Below are 17956 nucleotides of genomic sequence, written 5' to 3'. Positions count from 1 at the left end.
ATTATGCAGTATAAGAACAAGGATATGCCACTTAACTTCAGTTTTAAGCAAGGCTTCAGCAGTAAGCGAGTGCTGGTGAAAGAGATTTGACAAAAACCACAAAAGTCAAAGGCAGCAGATCGGGCAAGGGTTGATGGAACGAATGGGCCAAACAAATCAAAACCGAAGGTACCTGCGAGAAAAACACTGGCATTGAAAAACCCTAATGGACGCAATGAAACGACTGAAAGAATTTTCCAGAAAGAATGCAAGGGTGGTTTCAAACCAGCGCGTAGTACTGTTGTGAAACGTCAAGACGATACTGATGATACAAAGTCAATCCGTCGAGATCAAGCTCTGCGAAGTAGTTCTTCATTGGCTAAAGAACAGAGTGTGAGGAACGGCCCAGGGTAATGAGTAGTAAGATGAAACACTGGCATGACAAGAACTTTAATTTGGAAGGTTTCTTGGAGGGAGATTTGGTACTGCTATACAACCCTCATCGGCGGAAAGGTGTTCCATCCAAATATCGGTGCAGTTGGGAAGGCCCGTACAGAGTTGTAAAGAGGATCAGTGGTGTCATCTACCGCATACAAACAATTGGGAAACCACGAAATAGAAGGGTGGTTCATTTGGAGAGGCTAGCAGTGGTTAGATCGAGAGATTTGTCTGATCGGTATGATCAGACTTAGGTGGAGGGCAGTGTTACAAATATTAGCAACACTAAGGGGTACTGTCATCTCTAAGCCGATGCTAAGAGTGACTTGTATGCACATCTATAAATCAATCATTATGTATCTACATAAACGAATCAATCATTATGTCTACACATATGTACGTACACGCAGCGGAGAAGATATGCACAAACACATGCAGATATCTTATCTGAGATGCTCCCAAAAGTATGCAATTGTAATTGTGGAAGTGTCGCTCACAAATACACGCGCATATGAGAAGCTATACACGTGCATCTGTAGTTATAATTATATGGCAGTAACTAAGTAAATTCTCGAAGCGCCTAGAAGATGCAACGAGGAAATCACAGAGTATAAAAGTACCAACAGTGGAGGCGCGAGAATCAGTTTCGATTAAGCACGCTATCTGTCGAGCAATAGAAGTGTTATTTTGAAAGTACCTGAATAAAGGCCATTTTGCATTATTAAATATTGGAGTTATTTATTCAACAGCTTAGTGATTCGAACTTAGCAGAAGGTTGCAAATAAGAGGATTTGCAGTAAATTCGTTACTCATCAATTACCCACCTCAAATACTTAGTTAGGATTAATAGTTGACTTAAAATGTCTGCATTCGCACTGCTAAGGTTCATACAGATCTTTGACCGTAACTATCAGTATTTCTTACAATATGCTCCTTATATTCGATATTCCAAAACTGCTACCGCGATAATTGGTCTTTTTATGGACTTCGTAAGGCACATTATAAAGCGATCGCGAAGCGTTCATTCAACTGACAATAATCTGCACAAAGGCTTGGTACATGCCCTTTATCAACTCTTCCGGTAACTGCTTGAACAGCTCGGTGGCTAAGCCGTCTTTTCTCAGTCATTTTTTCAAGCTGATTCGGTTAGTGTAACGCAGGCTTCGTTGTTTTTCGTTTGGGGTATCATGTTCATTACCTATTCCGATAACTAGCAATTACTTAAGTACTGAATGTCGGTAACCAGGTCGCATTATTTTTGCGTCGGGAATTCGCCGCCTTCTGACATCGATCGAATTTACTGGTAAACTCATCCTATTGGTCGGCATCTAACTAGGCTTACCGCTCCCCTTAGTGTGTAGTGTGCTCTTACCGCTTAGTTATATCGTTCTGAGCAGATTGTGGACGTCATCCTTTCAATGGACTTACAACATCTTCTTCTACACGGGTGTGAATATCTTAGCTGCCAGAAGATGCTGTTTATAGTCGATATTACCAACATGAACCGGCAGATAACCTTTTATGTTGGGTCCTTTGGTCCAGATCGGGGGATATTTTATTGAAGAGGCTAAATTTTGTAAAACTACAGGCATCTTGGCCACAATCTTGCAAGGAATCCGTGGTCGCATTGACTTTCGCATACTTTGTGGAGTAAATACTAATGCACAATGTGTTATGTACATTGATGCAAATCATGGCGAGCTCTCGCCCTTCTTGTAGTGATAAAGACATTCCACCAAGATTTTGGGAAGTGCTGTGGATGTTGGTTATTTGCCGGATATTCATCCGGTACTCTTCGGCAACTAGCACCGGTGAGGTTCCAGTCCGCCCATCTTGCGAAAGATTTGATATGGCCACGTCCAAACTTTTAGGTCATCCCACCACCTCCTTCCGCTGTCAAATTTTGGTCGTTACGTACACGCCTACTAAATACGTGTATGATACCTTATATTTGTAACAGGATTCGTCACGCGCAGGTGAGGAAGCCATAAATTACACGGAACAACCCCCTCAATTATATTTTCTACGACATTCAACTGCAAGTTGTTCTATTCCCTATGCGCCTATAGTTGATCTCCCCATGCCCTTTCCAAGTAAGGGGCCGGTTCATCAAAAAGAAGGTGGTATAATCCGATGTTTTGCTTTGTTTTCATTGGCCTTTACGGCCATTAATTTGCCAGATACATATTTCTCTATTATTTAAATAAATTTCATCTTCTTTGTTTTCATTGGCCTTTACGGCCATTAATTTGCCAGATACATATTTCTCTATTATTTAAATAAATTTCATCATCTTTTGCAGGTTTTGGACATTTATGATTCATCATTGGGCATGTTGCGCATCGGGCCCTTCAACTATGATCCATTAAGGGGCGCCGATTTGTGGTTATCACAGACAGATGAATTCTTGCTACAGCATCTATCAACAAGTCCGGATGTCGAGCCGCCCCATTTCACTATGCAGGTTGGAATTTTTCTGTTAGTTTTATAATTTGCATCTTAATCAGTCCAATTTTTCCTCAAATAGATACGTGCAACTATCAAATTCATACAGGATAATCAATTCCCCGCAATCACAGTTTTTAGGGACAATCGGCCACGTTACTATCGGCGTGATGAGACTACGGGCTGCTGGACTTTGGTTAGATATTAATTACAAAAACAAAATATTCTCGCATATTTGCGTATTTGCTTAAAACGAATTCACTTAGTGCTGTTAAGTTGCTTTAGTTTTTGTATTTTTTGTTTTTATTTTTTTTTCTGTTGTTTTGACTTTGTTTCTGCTGTACTTTTGTACTTGAATGTAAATTTTATTTTTTTTTTTTTTTTCCTTTTCTTATATGAATATACATACATACTATGTTAAGCACTAGAACTTGCATCAATATGCATGTATGTATATGTGCTTAAATCATGTCAATTAAATGTAGTAGAAAATCGTTAAAATTTTTATTTCTTCAATTATTTTATTTTTGTAGTGCAAGTACGTAGATACACTGGAGACTGCGTACATCGTTTTGCGTACTTTGTTGGTGTACACTGGCGTCCAGGCAAACCATGTATGTAGTAGGGTTTGCCAACCCAATCGATGCCATCGATAGTTTTGAATTGTCTATCGATAGTTTTCTTTATAGTTTTTATTTTAGACTAACTGGGATGGGTCACTACTCTGCAGTACTTAAGAAAAAGCAAAGAACCAAAAAGGCATTCGGTAGGCTGATGTTACACTTTGCGTTGTTTTTAGGGTAGAACGAACGGAAGGGACGAAGTTGAAAATCGGTCAGAATGCCACTCTCAGAAAAGAGGGATAGTTTTTCGAGACAAAGAGGCTGCGCACGCAGACGTAAACCCTTTATTTTTTATCCTAGTGGTCTACGCATTATAGTAAAAATTCCCAAGTAGACCGATGAAATCGGACAACATTGAAAGCACCAGCATTACCCGCCGGTTTATCGTCAGGCTCGGTGTGGAATGTTGTTGTTGTTGTAGCGATAAGGACACTCCCCGAAGGCCTTGGGTAGTGTTATCGATGTTGATGGTCCTTTGCTGGATGCAGATCCTGTACGTTTCGGTAACAAGCACCATTAAGGCACCTGCCCGACCATCTCGGGAACGATTTACTATGGCCACATAAAACCTTCAAGGCCATCCCGCCCTCCCACCACCTAAATCCATGATGAACTTGGGGTCGCAAGAGCCTCTTCTGTTAAGGTAACAAGATTCGCCACGGGTAGGTGAGGTTGACAATTGGGTTGGAGAAGCAATACTTTACGCTACACAACTCCTTGAGTCAATTTGGTATTTTAGTCGCCTCTTACGATAGGCATACAATCCGCTGGTATATTCTAAGCCCCTTAACCCGCTGGGGCTCGGTGTCGAATTAAAGTACTTATCGCCAAACGCAGCATATTCCAAGAGACACAGGCGCAATCTGGATTTCAAGTATCTAAAAAAGAGGATATATATAATACGATAGTGGCCATAGTTACTAAGTTACCATACTGCCCCTATTTTTCTCAAAACAAACTTATACGGCTGCTGGCCAATCAGAACTCAGCAATTCATTGCACCAAGCTTCGCTCTGGATGCAAGGCACAAAACGGAACAAAAAAAAAACAAAACACAATAACAACAAGAAAATAAAATATGTATAGCCAAAAATGTTCTTTTGTCCAACAACAACGAAAACATCGATAGTCACACAAAACTATCTATTGCGGCGATAGTGCCGGACTATCAATCCTATCGATAGTTTGCCAACATTAGTATTTAGGTCCGTTAATTTGTAGGAAAAATTAGTAAAAAGTGCATCATCAATTTGAAGACAATCTCGGTCTTAATATCATTGGACGTATATCGCGCCAAATTTTTATTATTATTCCATTGAACATGTTATGATTAACCTAACCTTAAATGTAGAGTGGAAGAAAAAAAAAATAGAAAACGACATCCGAGGATTTGCGTAGCCTTTAGTGTACTTGCAATTCTTTCAGTTTGTTTTTTTACATCCATTTGAATTCAACCTAAGTAATTTTTTTGGTTTTGGTGTATAATCATAAATTAAGTTTTTAATTTAGGTTGTATTTGATAATATTGAAGGAGTAAAGGAGTGGAAAAACATACATGAGCTTAGCGCTTTATACGATTTTAATCAAATATATTTGTAGCTAAACATAATCTTGATAACAACATTCATGAAATTAAATTTCTAATTATATATGAACGCTTAAATGTAAATAGGTATGTAAGCTAGTAAAATACTCTAAAGTTTCTGTTAAAAAAAAAACAAATTCCCATAAAAATCAAGCACACATGCAGAATCACTGCATCGATTCTGTATCTTGACAATGGTAAAGAAAAATTGTACTAATTTCATTTATGAACGAAGCTTTACTTTATTTCCTAGGAGATGATTAGTAGGCTTCAAAACTGAGTTTCTTACGCAATGGCCCCGTGGAGCAAGGTGACTGGAAAACATACGATACATCAGCTCTGAACATAAATATTCAGGCCCCTTCCAATTCCTTCACATTTTTTAAACAAGCCTGAACTGGCCGCTTTTAACTCAAGACCTCAAATATTATTTTAAGAAAATATTGAAGTTTTGTTGTTGTTGTTGTAGTAGCAGTGCTTCGCCCCATCCAAAAGAGCTGGATTTCGATTCGATTCTTAATCGATTTTATCGATCTTTTTTTTAGTCTCAGTCTGTAGATGAGCGAAAAAAAACAACTGGATTGTGCTTTCATTAGAATGATTGCCACAGATATGCAACCCTTTAGGATTGTCGAAGATAACGGATTAAGATCTTTTACACAATACTTGGATCCTCGGTACGTTTTGCCTTAACGAGTAACATTAAGATCGATTCTATTGCCGTAAACGAAGCGAGAACATTATACATATTGTAATAATAAGTATTAAAGTAGAAAGTGTATTGGTTAATGTTCCCAAGGTTGGTTTCCCTACATTTTGAAATAAGAGATTCAAAAAAGCACAAAAAGTATGACATTTCGGTAAAGACTATGCTAACAATCTCACTCCGATGAAAGGATCAAGTGAAGAGCCATGTGACATTCCTTGATGCTTCCAATTTTGTCGGCAGGCAACGAAACGAGAGAGAAACTGTTCAGCTTTATTTCTCGGGAAAAATCGTGTAAATGGTTAAGTACGTAAGCAAGTACGCCGTTACAGAGAATAAGCAAAATTTAAATAAACTTTGTTTGGTTCGATTTAATCGATTTTTTATGGAATCGAATCGAAAAAATCGAATCCAATCCAGCTCTACCATCCAATAGGTGCGACTACTCACAAATTACCATCAATATCCTCTAATGCGAGTCCAAGGAAACTTGCTGTTCAACAGGGGTGCATCAGAGTGAGAGGGGTGTTAGACACGTTGGTTCCACATAGCAATTAAAGAGATGGTTGTTGTCATGTGGGGGCACATTGCAAGCAGGACATACATTATGAATGTCTGGGTTGATTCTGGATAGGTAAGAGTTTAACCTGTTGCAGTATCCAGATCGAAGTTGAGCTAGAGTGACGAGCGTCTCCCTAGGAAGAGTGATTTTCCTCTACTGCGAGTTGGGGGTATTTATCTTTAGGGATGGTCCGACGCCTTTTTGTTGATATCAGTTTTATTTATATATCTATGCGTGAGCCTATGAACAAGTGCCTATTTGACCAAAACTGAGTTAACTGCACTTTTTGAAACTTCAGCATCATGCCTACCTAGTGTGCATTATTTGTAAGCGAGTTATCAATAATGACGGCTCAGAAGCCAGTGGAAATATTGTTAACGTTTACAGGCAATCGCCTCTAAAAGACAAAATATGCTGTCCTGAAAACCTTGAAATTTGTCACTTATCACAAGTGTGCGCTCACCCATCGATATGCTCAGAAGTATCGAAACCTAGATCCCTTAATGTAGGACAATATCTACATTACTTGTATAAAGTAAACTTTGAGCTATAGTCACCAAAGCAGGCCTGCGCCAGTAAGTATGATAATTCAATTTACTGCACACCTCTTTATTCCCTTGGTATGTTGGTAGCTCTGTATTAGCTTACCGATCTCGGCTACTTGTTCAAAAACACCGTATCTCAGAAATGGTTTAAAGCCGAGCTGGATTTTGATTCGATTTTCAATCAATTAAACTGATCTTTGTTTAGCGAACGAATTTTATTTTATATTTTATAAATTGAGCTTTATTGGCGCATAGTCATAGTCAAAATAAAATAGTTTTTCAATTTTTGACAGATAGCTCATAGGACCTTATGTCAAAAAGCTGCAATCCCCTCACCATCGATCTTCGCTCAACAGTCTAAGAGATTTTAGCGTTGTGTGACAAGTCACGCCATATATCCCCCTTTAACATGACTGACACCAATTGCGAACACCAATGAAAATCAAGTCTTGTTGGTGGTGATCTACCCCTTCGCCTGCTTCCAAATGCTTCTCCTATTCGATTTAGAGGAAGCAGAACTTACGTAAGAAATTCCTGCGCACACAATTGGTTTTTCTTAAAAAAAAGTTGTATATGCTCCTTGGTACCTGATACTCGATTTTATTGATTAAGTTGATTTTTTTGAGTATCGATTCAAAAAGACCGATTCTCCAAAAAAAATTTAATCGAATCTAGCTCTAGCTTGAACAGCGCATTGTCTGAAAGTTGCCCATTCTTTTATACCCGTTCGTTTTACGCCGCGAACGTATTCATTTGCTTCAAGGCGAATTCAGTACCAGGTGTTGTTATCTCAACAGCTGATTGCTTCTTCTTGCTTATTTTCCATACAGCGCCTTGTACTTTAAAATGTCAGTTAATCGAAATCAATTAAAATTTTCTTTTGACTTGACATTCTTCTGGACGGCGAATTGGTTGAACTCGCTTTGCCATCACCTTGTATAGATTCGCCTTGCTTTCAAGGACCGGCCACATAATTTTTTATTTGAATGGCAAGTCAAGAGAAAATTTTCATTGCTTTCGATTAACTGACTGAATTCGTGTTGCTAGAAAGGCAACTTCTGTGGCCATCTGTCGAGGGTCCAACTTGGCTTTTTCCGTCGTTAGACAAAACTAGTTTGGCCTATCCGTAAGCATTACAGAACTGTAATGGCCTTGCTTTGCTTTCTTTCGTGGAAGGCCCATAATTTTAATTGTTTAAAGTTAATATTTGTGAGACACACTCCAGACATCTCAGAGGCGTATCATGTTAAACGATCCGTGATCGAGTGTAATTTCTTAAATCACAATAGATCCGAAATGATAAATCTGAATAATGAAATGTGACTCAGACAACGAGTAGGTACTAAGTAGATTCATAATTTATTATTATTTTTCTAAAAAGTTTGACAGTCTCGTATTTACCGCTCGAGTGAAAATAGCTTTCGATTCGTGATCGTAAGTGACGATACGGCCCAGGATTTATTATTTTTTTTTTTTTCAAAATCACTCCGTTATTTTATACACTCCTTTGCATTGACTGCAATTTTAGTTAAAACAAAGAGGATAAATACAATAAGAGCCGTCACTCGTTATATTTTTGGCATTTACTTGATGTATACTGAGAGGTAGTCGCTACTTTTTTTTTAGGCGAGATGTTTATAAATGTCTTCTATACATTTTCATGGGGTATTTGTGTTTATTTTTCGACTGTATTTAATTAATTTATTTAATTCTCTTTCCAAAAATCACAGTTGCACAAGGGGCCTACACGGCATGGATAAGGCGAATCCTGTTTCACTAACAGACGAGGCTCTGGCGACCCTAAGCTCCTTATGGAACTTGGGGTTGGGGAGGGAGGGGATGGCCTGAAGGTTTAATGTGGCCACATAAATCGTTCCCGAGATGGTCGGGCCAGCACCTTAATGGTGCTGTGGTACCGGAGCGTACCGGATCTGTATCCGGCAAAGGACCATCACATCGATAACACTCCCCAAAGCCTTCGTGGAGCAACCTTATCGCTACAACAACAACAACAACAACGGCATGGATAAATGCGAGACAATTAAAAATGTCCCTCTCAGAAAACATTCGGCATCAATTTTTTCAATTTCCAGCGAGATACTCACCACAAAATAACGAGTGACGGCTCTTATTGTATTTATCCTCTTTGGTTAAAATAAAAAACAATTGCCGGTACACTTTGGCTACGGTCCGGTCCGTTTCCACCATATCCAGTTAACGCCCTTTATTTGACAGAAATCGTTCGGTGATCTGTCAAATAAAGTGTCAGTTAAACACAAATGGTGAAAACGGCCTAATAACGTCCAACTTTTTACCACAAGTAAAAGTCCTATCCTATCAGCTGGGGCATTACCATACTTTTTTTGGTTTCCCTCGTAAATACTTCTACTATGGCAATGACGGCGCTAATTACACTTCCGTCACCTGAAGGGTATTAAATGTACAGATACAACTTTAGAGGGAACTACAAATTATTAAAAACGTTTTTTTAATACACAAAATGCAATAAAACAAAAACTTTGGATTATGATTATGTACATAATACATTGGAAAGTCACTTATTGCATAAATTCAGTGTAAACTTTAATTTAGATCTATGTAGATGAAAACTTTTGTAAATAGTAAAACCCTTGCAATGCTTTTTTTTAATTTTGCAAAATTAAATAAAACCCAATGAATGTTTGATTTTAGGTCAGTGAGTGAAACAAAATAAGCGTACATCGCGAATAGTTTCTATATATGTAAATTTTTGCCACGAGCCTTGAAAAAATGTAAATTTTAAAAATCAAAAATTTTATTAAAATAAAAATTAGTTAAATATTTTGCGAGGAGTAAATAAAATTTGTAATTGCTATTATAATAACAAAGATATTTACAAAATATTTACAAATGTATGCACCTGCATTGAAGTGAAAGCAAACTTTGAAAAAGTTAGTTGGAAATTTGTATACAAATTTATTGCAATTCATTATTATTATAAAATAATTATTTATGAGCTCAATGTAAGCCTTTAAATATAAAGTGTTCTTTTGGATAATATATGATTAATAAACGTAAATTAATTATAATGAAATCAAATCTAAATTCTTTGATATAATGATAGTTTGATCGCTATTGCAGCAGTATATGTGGCCCAGCCTATGAAAAGGTGGCTTATGACTCAAACAAGAAACAGCTGTTAAAGATAAACGATGCATTTCTTCAGTTTCTTAGTTTTTTTTGCATTATTTTTTTTTGGGTCATAAGCCACCTTTTCATAGGCTGGGCCACATATATCTAATACTGTGGCGAATGTTGACATCACTAAGCTGTTAGTACCCTGCAAAAAAATTATGCGATTAATCCCTAAAAATATTGGTCTCTGATTGATCTATTTTGTCTACATTTGTGCATAATAGTCCCTTTCGGGTACAGTTGAGATTAGTGATTTTGAAATCTATGTAACCTATTATAAGAAATATTAAAAAAAAACGGCAAAAAAATGAGAAAAATATAAAAGATTACACGGGATTGAATCGAATTATTGAAGAGCCCTATACCGAACCTAAATTACTAGGACTTAACGACCACGCCGAAGTTAGGGTTAAATTTTCAAGGAACATTTTTTTTTATTCCTTATGAGGTGGGTTTTGTCTAAGGCTGGGGTAACGCTCAGTCAATCCAGAGTCGAGTAAAGGTCCCACAAACCCCTACTGAATAAATACACAATATTTATGTGTTACGAACACACAGCTGGCGATAGTAGGCGGGCAGCAGCTTTACGTCGCAAGATGGCGAGGGGCGGAGCGGCGGCTAACGGTCGTTGGAGTAGAGGCGGTTGAACGGTCGGGTAATGGACGGATTGGTACGGTTGTACGGAAGCAGCGGCTTAGCGGCGGTAGGATGGCAGACGGCGAACGGTCGTCGTAGCAGCTTAACGGCGGTAGGACGGCGGACGGCCAACGGTCGTCGTAGCAGCGGCGGGACGGGTGCAGCGGCTTAACTGCGGTAGGATAGTGGACGGCCAACGGTTGTCGTAGCAGCGGCTTAACAGCGGTAGGATGGCGAACGGCCAACGGTCGTCGTAGCAGCGGCGGCTGAATGGCGATAGGACGGCGAACGGCCAGTGGTTGGGTTTGCAGCGGCGGCACCAGCAAGGCGGGATGGGTACGGCGGTAGTATGGCGGACGGCCAACGGTCGGCGTAGCACCGGCAGGATGGAAGCAGCGGCGGCACCAGAGGGGCGACGATGCGACGGCAGCGGCGGTGGGCTACGGAGCGCGTACCAGGGCCGTGGTGAGAGGGGAAGTAGGCTAGCGATGGTGTTTGCCTGGACAGTGGCGGCTCGTTCCGGGCGGGGTCGGTTGACGGTATCGGATTGATCGGTAGTCATCGGCCGGATCGGAAACGCTATTGGTTGTGAATTATAATTGTGAAATACTACACTCAAAGTAATCTAAATAAAGATCAGTTTGCAATACTGAATATTGGAGTGATTTATTCAACAGTTTAGCGATTCTAACTTTAACAGAAGGTGCATAAGTATCAGAAATCCGCAGAGTTCGTTACAATAGAGTTAATTTATAAAGTGTCGTCGAGTGTTTGAATATGATGTCCCATTCATATTTCAGACTCCAATTCATCATTAGTTACCGCATAACCGACTGAGTGATCTGGCAATTTCTCAACAAGTCACACCAGCTATCCCTGTTTAATGTATGATAAGCGACTTGTAGAGCGTGATTCTTGGTCGGGAGAGGACTTTACTTATAATTTGCCTACTCAGTCCAAAACAGCATTTCTGTGGACTTTTGGAAAAACAACTTAAGTCTAAAGCTCAAATTTTACAGGAAAGCGTAAAACACCTCTCGCTGCGTACAAAATCGTTGTTGGTAATGAAATAGAAATAAAGGCATTATATGATGAAACCATGATCTTCCATACCTCTTTTAGTTAAATTTCTTTTCTATTCTATACGTAACGTTTTTTTTTTAAACAAATTTCAGAAAATTTAGTTCTTTTGCCAAAATGATTTTAGAAAAAAATCACTTCTTGTAACATTTTTTTAAAATTTGGTCACGTAAGATGACTTGGGTTTCTTTTGCAAACAGAATATTGGAAGAATAGACAAAATAAAATACATATATAACTTATAATAGGAAAGAAAATAAAATGTTTTAATCCAATACTCTTGAAATATACATGCACATAATAATACATTGATAATTGTTTTAATTTCCATCGATTCAATTATACATGAGTTATTTTATTCAACTTCATCCAAATCTGAATCTATTTCAACTTCTTGTTGTTGTCCTTTCACCTTAATGTTTTGGTAAAAATTATGCAGCTCTGGTTTGATCAATGGCTACATATCAAGTAAATCGCGCTTTTTGTTAACAGAAATCGGAGGAGGACCTGTATAACATTTGAGAGCTCGAGAACTCTTTGAATGAATCGTTCATTTCAAGAGAATATTTGTACCGTATCAGTACAGGTTCCTTTTTTGCATAACGCAACCACCTTACCAGCTTCCACTCAAACTTTTCACCTAAAAATACGAATAATGATTAAACAAGTAAGGATGTCTAAGATCGGGTGAAACCGAACATTACATACCCAGCTGTACACTTGAAATGCTGTTATTGTTTGTTTTGTGTGCTTAATAGTGTTAAAAGGCTGCTCAATAATACATATACATACATATGGTTCTAATCTGTATTAATTTTTCTTCGAGTTATGGCTCCCGAAACATAGAAAACTGCTTAGCACATTTTTTTAATTTGAAGTTTTTCCTATTTATTGTTATAAATCCACTTGGGAAATGAAATACCATTGATATAAAGCTCTTTTTTGCAAAGATGTAGCTTATTTTATTCGTCCACGACCCTTTTAAAAATCTTTTATATAAAAGTGGGCGTGGTCCTTAACCGATTTCGTTAATTTTTCTTCAAAGCATTTCTTATAGTAAAGGCAAACTCTCTGCCGAATTTTGTTACGATAGGTTTAACGATTTGTAAAATTGATTTTATCACAAGTGGGCGGTGCCACGCCCATTTAAAATTATTTATTTTTTTTCAAATTTTTATCAACAGTCTCAACCAGTCCACACGTCAAACTCCAACATTCTAGGTGTATTATTTACTAAATAGTCAGGTATTTTGTGTTTTGCAAAATGTTATATATATAAAAAGTGGGCGTGGTTATCATCCGATTTCGCTCATTTTCAATACCAATCTATTCTGGGCCCAGATAAGCTCGTGTACCAAATTTGGTTAAGATATCTTAATATTTACTCAAGTTATCGTGTTAACGGACAGACTGACGGACGGACAATCAAATTTTTTTCGATACTGATGATTTTGATATATGGAAGTCTATATCTATCTCGATTCCTTTATACCTGTACAACCAACCGTTATCTTACTTACTTACATAATTGGCGCTTAACCGTCTAAACGGTTATGGCCGTCCAACAAGGCGCGCCAGTCGCTCCGCCAATTGGTCACACCAAGGGAGTTTAAATCGTTTTCCACCTGGTCCTTCCAACGGAGTGGTGGCCGCCCTCTACCTCTGCTTCCATAGGCGGTTTCCGATTGAAACACTTTCTTGGCCGGAGTATCATCTTTCATTCGCATAACATGGCCTAGCCAGAGCAGCCGCTGCGTTTTAATTCGCTGGACTATGTGGATGCCTGCATAGAGCTCGTACAGCTCATCATTAAATCTTCTTCGGTACTCGCCATCGGCAACGCGCAGAGGTCAATAAATCTTTCGAAGAACTTTTCTCTCGAACACTCCAAAGCCGCTTCATCTGCTGTTGTCATGGTCCATGCCTCTGCCTCATATAGCAGGACGGGTACAATAAGTGACTTGTTGTTATGATTTTCGTTCACCGAGGGAGGACTTTACTTTTCAATTGCCTACCTAGTCCAAAGTAGCATTTATTGGCAGATTGATTCTTCGCTGGATTTCAATGCTGATGTTGTTGCCAATGTTGATGCTGGTTCCCAAATAAACGAAGTCTTTTACTATTTCGAAATTATGGCTGCCAACAGTGGCGTGGTTGCCAAGGCGCATATGCACTGACTCATTGCTCGATGACAGCAGGTACTTCGTTTTGTCCTCATTCACCATAAAACCCATCTTTACCGCTTCTTTTTCCAGTTTGGAGTAAGCAGAACTAACAGCGCGGGTGTTTAGGCCAATGATATCAATGTCATCAGCATATGCCAGTAATTGCACGCTTTTATAGAATATTGTTCCAGTGCGGTTAAGTTCTGCAGCTAGTATAATTTTCTCCAGCATCAAATTAAAGAAATCGCACGATAGGGGGTCACCCTGTCTGAAACCTCGTTTAGTTTCGTACGGCTCGAAGAGGTCGTTCCCAATTCTGACTGAGCTGATGGTGCTGCTCAACGTCATTTTGCACAGCCGTATAAGTTTTGCGGGGAAACTAAATTCAGACATAGCGGATATAGGCAACTCCTTTTCGTGCTGTCGAAGGCGGCTTTAAAATCGGAGAAGAGGTGATGTGTGCCGATTCTCTTTTCATGGGTTTTTTCCAAGATTTGGGCATTGTGAAAATCTGGTCGATGGTAGATTTACCAGGTCTGAAGCCGCAATGATAAGGTCCAATCAGCCGGTTCACGGTGGGCTTCAATCTTTCGCACAATACACTTGAAAGGACCTTATATGCGATATTAAGAAGGCTGATTCCACGATAGTTGGTGTGGACTGGGCAAAGAACACTTAGATTCCAATCGTCGGACATGCACTCGTCTGCCCATATTTTGCTAAGAAGCTGCTGCATGCGCTTTACCAACTCCTCGCCGCCGTTATTGAATAGCTCCGCAGGCAATCCATCAGCGCCCACGGCCTTTTTGGTTTTCAATCTCATTATTTATATTCCAACTTCGTCATAATCGGGCGGGGAGACATATATTCCATCATCATAGATTGCGGGACCGGGTTCGTCATCTCTGCGCGGTGAATCGCTGCCTCCATTTAGAAGAGCAGAGAAGTGTTCCCTCCATAATCGAAGGACTCTCTGGACATCAGTTACAAGGTCGCCGTTTTCTTACGAAGTGCTTTGGAGATATGCTCCCACTGCTCCTGTATTCCTTCAGGCTGAGTTTTGCTCTCAGAGAGCAGGTGTGAGAGTCGAGTTGCGAAATCATTGGCAGTCTGTTGTGATTGAAGTTTTTCGACGTCTAGCTTTCCTTTTCCCTTGGTTTTTGTTCCTTGGTTTTAGCCGCGTTGAGGCGGGTGCGTATTTTGGCTGCATCGAGATAATGGTCCGAGTCGATGTTAGGTCCTCGGATCGTACGCACATCTAAAACGCTGAAGGTATGCCGTCCGTCTATCACAACGTGATCGATCTGATTGCGAGTATTTCGATCAGGAGACAGCCATGTAGCTTGATGTATCTTTTTATGCATGAACATCGTGCTGGATATGATCATGTTTGGAGCACCGGCAAAGTCAATCAGCCTCAGTCCGTTAGGAGAAGTTTCATTGTGTAGGCTGAAATTTTTAAAACCTAGCCCGAATTCATTCAACGTCTTTAAATTGAATCTACACCAACTGTTTATCTAGATTTTCTAAAATTTTGAAATAGAGTTAAAAAGAGCTAAAAAAAATTTTGGAAAAGGCGGAAAAAATCGTAAAGCTAAATCGCAATTTTTCAAGCTTAACTGAGAAAAACGCTAAATCTAGCTTGAAAAAAAGCTAAAATGGCAACACTGGTTACTACTTACCTATAGTGGTCTGTACCAAAATCCTAAAAAAAATTGTTCCAAAATAATTTTTAGCACACAAAAAACCTTAAATAAAACCAATTTTTGACCGGCCCACTTTTTGGGCAAATTTCACTAAACACGTAAATACATAGGTCTTTGTTGGAAAAAATTTAAATACTTTCACACACGCGAAATAAATCGTGACTTTAGGGACGTTTTCACCATCTCCAGTTAAGTTAGATTTTGCCTGGGGGATAGCCTACTATCAAATACCCTCCCTGCAAAAATTGTTGGATTACGTGTTCCATTTTCTTCATGTTGGAGTACTCTAACAATACTCCTTTGCAATGCGTTTGCGGACCACCATCAGCCGATCATTGCTCGTTTTTAACGACTGTGATCACGACACGATGACGATCGAACAGGGTTGCCAAAAGTAAAATATTGCATACAAATAACTGATAATAAAATTTTACTATGGCAACTCTAATAAATAGCAACCGCTTTATGTATACATACTATAGTATAGAGAAATATTGTTTTCTTTATTAACGCAAATGCTAAATAACATAAGAATATTTGTAGTAAAATATATAAAATTTGTATTGCCCCTCTTCATTTACTTTCATTTTAAATTAAATTCACTCCGATATTTCTTTCCGACACAATTCCTCTTTAGTACTTTGGCACATGATCCTCTGTGGGTGCTCCATGGAGTACTACAGTGAAAGTACTTTGAAAAGTACTCTCACGAATGTACTCTATGGAATACTCACAAACAAAGCGAGAGTGGGATCACCTACTCCTCTCCTAGGACATCGCAATGTTAATTGGAGCACATTTTTTGTATGAATACAGATTAGTTTTGGAACACTCCTATACTCCTAAAGGAGTATTCCTTACACTATTTATGGTGTACTCGCGTTTTGTGTAGGGTTCTTTTGAAATTTTCGTTTTTACCACACTGGGTACCGTTGTTAAATCGATAATTGAGATTATTTTGTGGAACAAATCGCAGAAATCGATTGTGAATACACGAAAACTGGCTAAACAGCTGACTTTTGTTTACAGGTCATCAGTGGTTTACAGTTTTTCCATGGATTCAACTGAAACACGGAGCTTCAGTCATTGTACAGGTCTACAAGTAGGATATGTAGCAGCACGCACATACACAGCCACGCTCACCTGATAAAATGCTTGTTCTTGTTCGTTTTTTTTGTGGATGCCATTTGGCACTGTTGTACTTCTTAGGACCAAAAAAAGTTTAGTAGCTGCTATCGAAAACTGCTTAAAATTTTTTTTCTTATATTGCAAAGAAATATACTTATTTACTTTCAAACGAGCACTTAATTACATCTCTCTTTAATAACCATATATTTTGGACAATTTTAATTAACAAATTGTGATACTTTATTACCGGGGACGTTTGTAAAACACGACCAAAAACGTCGGGGGAGGTATTAATAGACGCGTTTTGGCCTCGCTTCAAATAATTCGAATACTTTTTCTCTTCGGACTATTGACAACAGGACAAAACGCGTCTATTAATTTTTCTTTCCGCTTTTTTGGACGGGTTATTGCAGTCGACCTCGGTTTCAAACTGTTTTTCTCGGAGAACTTTTGAACGGGTAGAAAAACTTAACTCACGTGTTTGTATTCTTAATACTGAAATAACTACGCGTCCTCAGATACCCCAATTGAAGACTTTTTTATAATTTTCTGAAGGACCCATATGGTGCACTTAAAATTTCCTACTAAATTCGTTCAAAAAAATTTACCATCACAGCAACCCATATCTGATATTCCGATCCCTTTTTTGCTTCCCTGTGTCGCTTTCGACGAAGCAACCCCGGTAATTTTGACACTTCGTTCAGTGTCAAAACTCATGTTCCACGCAGGTTCCACTGGGTTCCACGCTAGTTTGACACTGACCGAAGTGTCAAACTGCCGTGTGTTAGAAAGGGAAAGAAATTGTTTCCCTCTCATACATATCATACTTGTAAACCTGTACAATGGCTTCAGTTAGCATGGAGAAAACAAAAATTTCCATAACTTAAATATATATGAACAACTGAAGATGGTGAAAACGGCGCTTAGACGCTAATTTGCTCGTAAGGACGAACTTAAGCACTTTCTGTTGGGCATAAGCAAATATACCAGGTGACATGTTGGTAATTTGTATTTGAGTTCTCATCTTCACGAGTCTTGGGAAGACGATTTGGTACTTCATATTGGGCACTTCTCCAACCAAGTGCTACTCACTCGTAAACATTGGTACTAGCTTGCCCACAACTGCACAGTTGGAAATTATGTATCGTTATTTAGCTTTATTTCGCAGTTTATGTAATTTTTTT

At 38.8% G+C, this 17956-nt stretch overlaps 2 protein-coding genes across 5 annotated transcripts in view; one reads left to right on the top strand and one right to left on the bottom strand.

Moving 5' to 3' along the window:
• Ntan1 (N-terminal amidohydrolase 1) overlaps positions 1 to 8462 on the top strand; it is a 380170-nt gene extending 371708 nt beyond the window's left edge. For all 4 annotated transcript variants that reach the window (XM_067773979.1, XM_067773981.1, XM_067773978.1 and 1 more), the window contains 2 exons: positions 2720 to 2881; positions 2945 to 8462. In XM_067773979.1, coding sequence (XP_067630080.1) covers positions 2720 to 2881; positions 2945 to 3070 — 288 coding nt within the window. In that variant the 3' untranslated portion in view covers positions 3071 to 8462. The remainder of the gene's footprint in view (positions 1 to 2719; positions 2882 to 2944) is intronic.
• Positions 1 to 17956, bottom strand: part of LOC137244667 (uncharacterized) — a 588428-nt gene that overhangs the window by 433446 nt on the left and 137026 nt on the right. The gene's annotated exons all lie outside the window — the stretch shown is intronic.

Source organism: Eurosta solidaginis, chromosome 3 (genome assembly GCF_040869045.1).
Source record: "Eurosta solidaginis isolate ZX-2024a chromosome 3, ASM4086904v1, whole genome shotgun sequence".
NCBI lineage: Eukaryota > Metazoa > Arthropoda > Insecta > Diptera > Tephritidae > Eurosta > Eurosta solidaginis.
The sequence above is the reverse complement of the archived record's forward strand: the minus strand, read 5'-3'. Positions and strand labels throughout refer to the sequence as shown.